Source organism: Triticum aestivum, chromosome 7A (assembly GCF_018294505.1).
Source record: "Triticum aestivum cultivar Chinese Spring chromosome 7A, IWGSC CS RefSeq v2.1, whole genome shotgun sequence".
Classification (NCBI taxonomy): domain Eukaryota; kingdom Viridiplantae; phylum Streptophyta; class Magnoliopsida; order Poales; family Poaceae; genus Triticum; species Triticum aestivum.
In genome coordinates this window covers 5814056-5823923 of record NC_057812.1, presented here as the reverse complement: position 1 = coordinate 5823923, position 9868 = coordinate 5814056, and the positions used below count along the sequence as shown (strand labels likewise).

The following is a 9868-nucleotide window of genomic DNA, read 5'->3' as shown; positions in this document are numbered from 1 at the left end:
TGTAAATTGAAAAAAGCATTTGTGTTGACCGGCGATATAAGCGCCCACGAGCACAAATGGAGGTTATTGAACACCATAAGATATTCCGATGCATAAAGGATTCTGAGCTGTTTTACCTTAAAAAATTCAATATAAATGCTAGCGGGTGGTGTAACCATCCGTGAGCACGTACAGATCCATCTGTGTTGGCGGATGACATCATCGCCCACAAGCAGGGGCGGAGCCAGAAAGTTTTGCCAATGGGTTCACTAAGGATTTGAACATGAACTAATGATTGTCTGCAGTGGCAGAGTGTGCTAATAAATCCAGGTAAGCTCTCCCAAAATCTTCCCAACTTATCAAGGTGGGGGCTAACCCCCCCCCCCCCCCGGGCGTGGGATGATATGTACATAGATCTACCTTTACAACCTCATACTAACACTGAAAGGACAACATAAGGAACTGAAATAGCATAGCACATATAATTGTTACATAAAACTACATGATGAATAATTACCAGTTGAATGTAAACATAAACCCCTTTTCAAACGTTTCATAGTCAAACGCACAACTTTGTACTTTCATAGGTAGTTAGATAAGGTATTCCTTGTAAAAAAAAGCAAAATGACATGTTAATTTCTTAAGTTGTAAATAAGTACTATTAAGCGGAGCATGTAGAGTCATTGTCATTTCCAAGTTTCTTTGATCTTTCATCGTTACTACTTATTAATGGTAAGAAAACTCTCATCCATTAGCAAATTAGAAAACCACTCTTTGATTTGACCCATTTTATTACATATTTTGTTGACAACAATCATATATCAAAAGCACAGGTCAATTAATTCCATGGAAACCGGCAATATCAGTACTAGCTTTACAGGTTAATAGACCAAAGTAAAAGCAGTGTGTTTACCTGCCTTGCACCATTAATTTAGCAATATCGGTAATTCCATCAGGACCAACATCATGCAGTTTATCTGAATCAAAATCATCTCGGTAAAACTCAGCCAGTTTAGTAAGCTCCTCACATTATAGACAACACATGACTCTTCTCCTAATCTCCTAATCCCAATCTTACTTTATTAAAACTTTTTATGTACTCTGGAATTCCCTTCGGATTAGTCGTAATATGACAATTAACTTAAACTAGATTCTATCTGAATAAAAGGCTATGTGGGACTAGGAGTAGTGCATCATTTGTTTGCTTGCCTATAAGGGTGGCCTTGAAGTACATGCTTTATTATATTTATCATGATATAATGACCGTCCTTTTTGCAAAATGTTGTTCCATACTAGATCAAGGTTTGAACAAAAGAGCAATCATATAATTAAGGTTGGATAAGACTTGTACAAGCGGGACAGGATATGCTATCGCGTGTAATAATATTTTGAATAGGGATTGTCGGCTTGCCGCTGCCGTGAGGGCGGTGAGAGAAATAATACAAATATTTTCTATGCCGGCTTGCCGCTGACATATGCCGTATGTCAGCGTGAGGGCGATGAAGGTGACAAGAGTATTCAGATTTATTTTCCATTAGCGAAAATAGATTTATTTGCTTCTGTCCATTGCGGCGGTAAGCAACTCAATCTGAAGATCATGCGTCTAGCCAGCTGCAAGCTACCAAATTGATTTATTTTATTTGGGCTCGCACACTTGCACTGAATATATGGACTAAAATGCTTTTTGTCTAATGCAGCTAGGTAGTCAATGGGTTCAAATATGATTTTTTGTTGGGTTCAAGCATCAAGTACATGTAAAGCGCTACATTATCACCTAAAATTTTGTTGGTGTCATTTGCACCCAATGCTTCTATGCTAGCTACGCCTCTGCCCGCAAGCATAAACCAAATGCAAGTAGATCAGTTCAAAAATTATTGAAGCTTGTACACAAACATTCATACAAACGGCAGTGAGCGCTGCGTGATACATTTATTCATGACCCATCACACTATATGTAGCATGCACCCATTAATTCATCAATACTGAGTGCAGCTACACTTTTATTCAGTTACAATATAAATGTTTGTCTGTGTGCGCGCGCGTAGATAGATAGATAGATAGATAGATAGATAGATAGATAGATAGATGAGACCAAGACACACAACATGTAGGTGCAGGGTAGCTCTTACTGCATGGCGTAGGTAGGCTTGAGCCTTTTGGGCCTTGGCTCGACGACGGTGGTAATCTCGGTGATGCTCATCAGCAACATCGGCGGCGCAGTAGCCTCCCTTCGGCGCCTCTCTGCGATCAGCTGCTCAGCGAGCTTGGTGAGCGCCTCCTTATTGGTTCCGGCGCCCTTCACCGGCCGGTACTCCCTCGTCTCGCAGTCCGTCCGGTAGACCTGCCTGTCCAGGAGGTTCTCCCCGGTCTCGATGAGCTTCTCCATGCTGCTGGTGTCGTCCATGGCTCCAAGAGAAGGGTCCAGGTGATCCTCCTGGATGCGCAAGTAGTGGTCCTCGTAGCCCTGGGACTTGAAGAGCAGGGCGGCGTTGTAGTCGACGAGGGAGCCGGTGGCGTACATGAGCGTGTCGACCAGCGGCTGGGTTTTGTTGCGGACGTTGTACATCCACGGGAGGACACCCCACCAGTTGCACTCGTCGGCCGTGTAGGAGTGGTTCACCACGCCGGTGCCGACGGAGAGGATGCGCAGCTTGCTGCAGTCCATGGCCGATAACCCCTCCACCGGCAGGTGCTCGCCCCTGTCGATCATCCTCCAAACCTCGTTCATCGCCACCGTGGTCTGCGTCGTCGTCCCGGGTAGTTTGCATTGTTTCAGCCAATACATAGAACGTTCGGTTCAAGTGATCAATCGAATTACATAGATAGAATAACATTCAGTTCAAGTGAATTATAATCACATATACCGTACCGGATTGTTCGCGAAGACGCCGGCGTCAATTAGGTTAAACTCCTCGAATTCGAAATTTAGTGGACAGAAGTTTATAATGTTGAACTTGTGGGCAGGGAAGAATGTTGGTGCGGCAGTTGCGGCGATGCAAATGTCCGAGAGGTAGGGGTTCATCACCCGATCCTGTCGCGCCTGTCGTACGTGATCAATGGTTCAGCAGCTCGATCAGTACATCCGATGACGATCAGTTAACTCGTTCAGAAGCAGCGCAGTAAGTAGCTAGCTAGGGTACCTTAGAGGTGGAGAAGACCACAGGCTGATTGCGCTTGATGTCGAACGTTGGCACGACGACGTTGGTGACGGTTTCCTTAAGCTCGCGGTCGCCGAGTTTCCCTCTGACCACCTTGCGGAGCCCCTCGCCGTCGTACTTGGGGCGGAGCAGCGCGTACCTGACGAAATCCGGGTTCAGCAGCGTCCTGCGCAGGCCCTCCGCGAACTCCTTGATGCCCTCCTGGAACGGCGTCGAGTCCAGCACCAGACCCTGCGCACGGCACATCGCCTGCAGGATGGCTCCAGCATGTTCCTGGATGTAGTCCTCCATATTCGCCGGCGGCGCCTCGTTGCTGTTGCTCCCTGCATCGTCAGGGTCATGGGGTGCTGCGGCTAGCTGCTGCATGCCGCCACCGTTGGCGTGGATCAGCGCGTCGAGGATGGGGCGGAGCAAGGGCTCGATGGCCAAACCGAGTGCGAGCATGTCGTGCAAGGACCGCAGGGTCTCGTTGTCGCCATCATAGTACTTGATGTAGAGGAGCACGGCCTCCAGCACCACCTGAGCCCATGTCCTGCATGCACGTACGTATAAGGTCTAGGGTTTACCTTATCACACCGATCGACATGTGTACGCGTGTATCTAAGTCGAGATGCATGTGCTTACGCATTGTGCTCGTTTCTGAAGATTCTGGCACCCTCTTCGAGGTAGAGGTCGATGATCTCCTTGGCCGTGCAGAGCGGGCGGTTGTCCTTGTCGGGGCCGGCCAGCATGGTGGTGACGAGGGCGCCTGTGCTGGTGCCGACGATGTAGTCGAAGTAGTCGGCGAGCCTCGCCGTCGACGACCCCTCAATCCTCTGGAGCTCGGCTTCGAGGTACTCCAGGATCTTGGCCGGGATGAGGCCGCGGATGCCACCACCGTCGATGCAGAGGATCCTCAGCTCCCCATCTTGCTTCGTTGCTGCAGCAGCAGGCGCCATTTGGATCGATCGCTCAAGCTGTGCTAGCTGTGTTCCTTGTGTGTTGCTGCTAGCTAGCTCTGCAAGTGTGGATGTGCTTGTTGCATTTGGTAGCTGCGGTCTCGAGCCTTTATGTAGCCTCGCGGCAGGGTGGTCGAGGCATGCAAACCTCGTTCTTGGCCGTGTAGACGTTGATGGGAACGAAGCTAGGTGCATGTGAACTAGCCTAACTCCATCTAGCACGCGGTGCGAACAGCCGCGACAGCATGCATGCAGTGTGAACGGCCGCGGCTACTGCACGCATATAATAGCCTACAGAGTCCAACCTAATCTGATGGTAACACCTTGGTCCCAAGCCAATTAGTTGATGATGGGACGTGGGGGGGGGGGGGGGGGGGGGTGAGGCTAGCTGGGCGTTTCCACATGTTGAAATTGTCCCCACTGACTACAATTCAGTTTAGCCACACAATCGTTTCGTGTTATAGTCATAAAATTTAATTATATGGATTTTTGTCAAATTAGTACGTGGATATGTTTTGATGTTGTATGAACATTTTCAATGTAGCTTAGTTTATTCATATGTACTCCCTCGGTTCCTAAATATATGTCTTTTTAGAGATTTCAACAAAAAACTACGTACGGAGCAAAATGAGTGAATCTACACTCTAAAATATGTCTATATACATCCGTATGTTGTAGTCCATTTGAAACCTCTAAAAAGACTTATATTTAGGAACGGAGGGAGTATATTATTGATAACACATGATTATAGTTTACATAGATTTTACAAAATTTAAAAAATGCAAAAATTTAAAATGTTGAAAATGGTTGCGCTGACCGCAATTCAGTTTAGTCACACGATCGCATTGTGTTATATTCATAAAGTGTAAATTACACAAAATAAGTTGCCTTGTCAGTTGTGGTGGAATACCGGGGCACTTATTTACCCTGATGAGGCTCCTAGTTTGAATGACCGTTCATGCACTGATTTTTGGGATTAAAATTGTTCAGTCGAAATATATAAAGGATATGTATCCTTAGGTGACAATAAGTTTGCCTAGGTGTTCTGGCTAGAACTTGCTAACGCAACCAGCAGGTCGCCGGTTCAAACCTCTGGCGGACCATTTAAGTCAGAGCTGCAGGCGTATACAACACTGTACACGCACCATCAAGCCAAGTTTTTGAATCACTTATATGTACACCACAAGTTCTAGCACTAAAGCGATTATTTGTGTCAAGTTTTAGCACCAGTGATGTAATTGACTCAACCTAATTTGATGGTAACACCTTGGTCCCAAGCCAATTAGTTGATGGGACGGGGGGGGGGGGGGGGGGCTAGCTGGGCGTTTCCACATGACAAACATGCACACCTATTCATATCTCAGCTTCTATGTCCAACTTGGACGCCATGTCCGTCAACCCGTGATAAAGTAACGATGAGAGATGGGCAACTTATGTATATATCTCATGGTTCCAAGGCTAACACGTACAATGCCTTGTAGTCTTCTGACTACGGGTAGAAACGACGGAGATGTTCGATGTTGCATGAGTTCTCGACGTTTCACCAGAGAGGTGTTGTGGCGTGTACGATCCTAGGCCTGTGACCTTGGATATGATGTATGGCGCTTCCCATGGCACAACTGAGCTTGTGCAACCCCTTGGTATCATGAATATGCTTTGTTGGGATTCCTCACAGGATCGATCACATCAAATTAGAAGAACACACACAAGCGGAAGGACTTTGCCAAGGACATGTATCGCGCCCGTTTATTTTTCTGTTTATTTCTCTTGTCAACTCACGGGACAAAGTTATGTTACAAAACTCATGTCCATGATGATGCTTATATACACGCACGGCCCGGACGATTGACTAAACCGACTCGAACTGTAACTCATGTATCCTTGCCGACTTAAGACACGACCGATCCTAGATGAACTAGGAAACTCATCTTAAGTAGACACGTACAAAACTTCTCACTAGAAAACTAACAACTCATATCCGACTATACTAGGACACGTTGATTGGACCAAATACTAATCCACTAACTAGGCAAGATTATACTAACAATCTCTCTCTAATCTTGACTCGTGTACTCTCCCTAACCTTTATTTCCGTAGACTAAGTATGACCACGCAGGAAACATGCAGTGCACCTCCTTTGCTCTGCTATGCTTTGCCACCGCCATTGCTTGGCCTCTGCCTTGCACTTGGTTCGCACCTTTGTGCCACCGCTATTGCTAGGCATCCTCGCATTCGGTTCGCACCATACTTCTCTGTACTTGCTTGCAGTAGCCTTCTACTGGTCGCAGACCTCCTTGCTTTTCGGTACCTTCACCTAGCACCGTCCGCCTTCGGCATCGCACCGAATCCACACTGGCCGCAGCCAGGTCGCTTCACGAGGACATGGACATAACTCACGGAACACCGTGCACTCCTTCGACACTTGACTTGACGCCAACCACACGTGCAAACATGCACACACTTCGACACATCTAACACTCCGGTTGACGATCTTGATGACACTCCCGGCACCGCACCTCGGCACCACCGCTCCATCAACGATCGTCCACTTCCACCGCCTTGCCGACGACAGCTTCCCGCCGTCTCCTCCATGCCGCTCCGTAGAACGATGACCGCCCGCCGCAAGGCGCTAGTACGGGTCGCCTCCCCGGGGCAAGCGTGGCTAGAAATCCTCGACCTCGCTCTGATACCAATTCTTGGGATTCCCCACAGGATCGATCACATCAAATTAGAAGAACACACGCAAGCGGAAAGACTTTGCCAAGGGCACGTATCGCACATGTCTATTTTTCTGTTTATTTCTCTTTTCAACTCACGGTACAAGCTTATGTTACAAAACTCACGTCCATGATGGTGCTTATATACACGCACGGCCGGACGATTGATTAAACCAACTCGAACTAGAACTCATGTATCCTTGCCGACTTATGACACGACCGATCCAATCTGAACTAGGAAACTCATCTTAAGTAGACACGTACAAACCTCTCACTAGGAAACTACTATACTAGGACACATTGAAGGAAATATATCCTAGAGGCAATAATAAAGTTATTATTTATTTCCTTATATCATGATAAATGTTTATTATTCATGCTAGAATTGTATTAACCGAAAACATAATACATGTGTGAATACATAGACAAACTTAGTGTCACTAGTATGCCTCTACTTGACTAGCTCGTTAATCAAAGATGGTTATGTTTCCTAACCATAAACAAAGTGTTGTTATTTGATGAACGAGGTCACATCATTAGTTGAATGATCTGATTGACATGACCCATTCCATTAGCTTAGCACCCGATCGTTTAGTATGTTGCTATTGCTTTCTTCATGACTTATACATGTTCCTATGACTATGAGATTATGCAACTCCCGTTTACCGGAGGAACACTTTGTGTGCTACCAAACGTCACAACGTAACTGGGTGATTATAAAGGAGCTCTACAGGTGTCTCCAAAGGTAGATGTTGGGTTGGCGTATTTCGAGATTAGGATTTGTCACTCCGATTGTCGGAGAGGTATCTCTGGGCCCTCTCGGTAATGCACATCACATAAGCCTTGCAAGCATTGCAACTAATGAGTTAGTTGCAGGATGATGTATTACAGAACGAGTAAAGAGACTTGCCGGTAACGAGATTGAACTAGGTATTGGATACCGACGATCGAATCTCGGGCAAGTAACATACCGATGACAAAGGGAACAACGTATGTTGTTATGCGGTCTGACCGATAAAGATCTTCGTAGAATATGTAGGAGCCAATATGGGCATCCAGGTCCCGCTATTGGTTATTGACCGGAGACGTGTCTCGGTCATGTCTACATTGTTCTCGAACCATAGGGTCCGCACGCTTAACGTTACGATGACAGTTATTATGAGTTTATGCATTTTGATGTACCGAAGTTAGTTCGGAGTCCCGGATGTGATCACGGACATGACGAGGAGTCTCGAAATGGTCGAGACATAAAGATTGATATATTGGACGGCTATATTCGGACAACGGAAGTGTTCCGGGTGATTTCGGAGAAAACCGGAGTACCGGAAGGGTTACCGGAACCCTCCGGGGAAGTAATGGGCCTTATTGGGCCTTAGGGGAGAGAGAGGGCTGCGGCGTAGGAGGTGGCGCCCCCCCCCCCACATGGGGAGTACGAATTGGACTAGGGAGGGGGGCGCGGCCCCCCTTTCCCTCTCCCTCTCCCCCTCTTTCCTTCCCCCTTAGGGTTTCCTAATTGGATTAGCAAAGGGGAGTCCTACTCCCACTAGGAGGAGGACTCCCCCTCCCCTTGGCGCGCCCCATAGGGCCGGCCGGCCTCCCCCTTGCTCCTTTATATACGGGGGCAGGGGGCACCCTAGAACACACAAGTTGATCATTGAGATCGTTCCTTAGCCGTGTGCGGTGCCCCCTGCCACCATATTCCACCTCGATCATATCGTTGTAGTGCTTAGGCGAAGCCCTGCGCCGGTAGAACATCAAGATCGTCACCACGCCGTCGTGCTGACGGAACTCCTCCCCGAAGCTTTGCTGGATCGGAGCCCGGGGATCGTCATCGAGCTGTACGTGTGCTAAGAACTCGGAGGTGCCGGAGTAACGGTGCTTGGATCGGTCAGATCGGGAAGAAGACGTACGACTACTTCCTCTACGTTGTGTCAACGCTTCCGTTGCGATCTACAAGGGTACGTTGCTATGCATCACCATGATCTTGCGTGTGCGTAGGAAATTTTTTGAAATTACTACGTTCCCCAACAGTGGCATCCGAGCCTAGGTTTTATGGTTTGATGTTATTTGCACGAGTAGAACACAAGTGAGTTGTGGGCGATATAAGTCATACTGCCTACCAGCATGTCATACTTTGGTTCGGCGGTATTGTTGGATGAAGCGGCCCGGACCGACATTACGCGTACGCTTACGCGAGACTGGTTCTACCGCCGTGCTTTGCACACAGGTGGCTGGCGGGTGTCAGTTTCTCCAACTTTAGTTGAACCGAGTATGGCTACGCACGGTCCTTGCGAAGGTTAAAACGGAGTCTATTTGACAAACTATCGTTGTGGTTTTGATGCATAGGTGAGATTGGTTCTTACTTAAGCCCGTAGCAGCCACGTAAAACTTGCAACAACAAAGTAGAGGACGTCTAACTTGTTTTTGCAGGGCATGTTGTGATGTGATATGGCCAAGACATGATGCTAAATTTTATTGTATGAGATGATCATGTTTTGTAACCGAGTTATCGGCAACTGGCAGGAGCCATATGGTTGTCGCTTTATTGTATGCAATGCAATCGCGATGTAATGCTTTACTTTATCACTAAGCGGTAGCGATAGTCGTGGAAGCATAAGATTGGCGAGACGACAACGATGCTACGATGGAGATCAAGGTGTCGCGCTGGTGACGATGGTGATCATGACGGTGCTTCGGAGATGGAGATCACAAGCACAAGATGATGATGGCCATATCATATCACTTATATTGATTGCATGTGATGTTTATCTTTTTATGCATCTTATCTTGCTTTCATTGACGGTAGCATTATAAGATGATCTCTCACTAAATTATCAAGAAGTGTTCTCCCTGAGTATGAACCGTTGCCAAAGTTCGTCGTGCCCAGACACCACGTGATGATCGGGTGTGATAAGCTCTACGTCCATCTACAACGGGTGCAAGCCAGTTTTTGCACACGCAGAATACTCAGGTTAAACTTGACGAGCCTAGCATATGCAGATATGGCCTCGGAACACGGAGACCGAAAGGTTGAGCGTGAATCATATAGTAGATATGATCAACATAGCGATGTTCA

At 47.2% G+C, this 9868-nt stretch overlaps 1 protein-coding gene across 1 annotated transcript; it reads right to left on the bottom strand.

Annotated features, from left to right (window-relative positions):
- Positions 1–1924: 1924 nt before the first annotated feature.
- Positions 1925–4396, bottom strand: LOC123152415 (patatin-like protein 2). The gene is made up of 4 exons (XM_044571970.1): positions 3762–4396; positions 3120–3669; positions 2849–3019; positions 1925–2719 (listed from the first exon to the last, which is right to left on the bottom strand). The coding sequence occupies exons 1-4, from the start codon at positions 4268–4270 to the stop codon at positions 2105–2107; spliced, it is 1845 nt and encodes a 614-aa protein (XP_044427905.1). The 5' UTR covers positions 4271–4396; the 3' UTR covers positions 1925–2104.
- Between the last annotated feature and the right edge of the window lie 5472 nt (positions 4397–9868).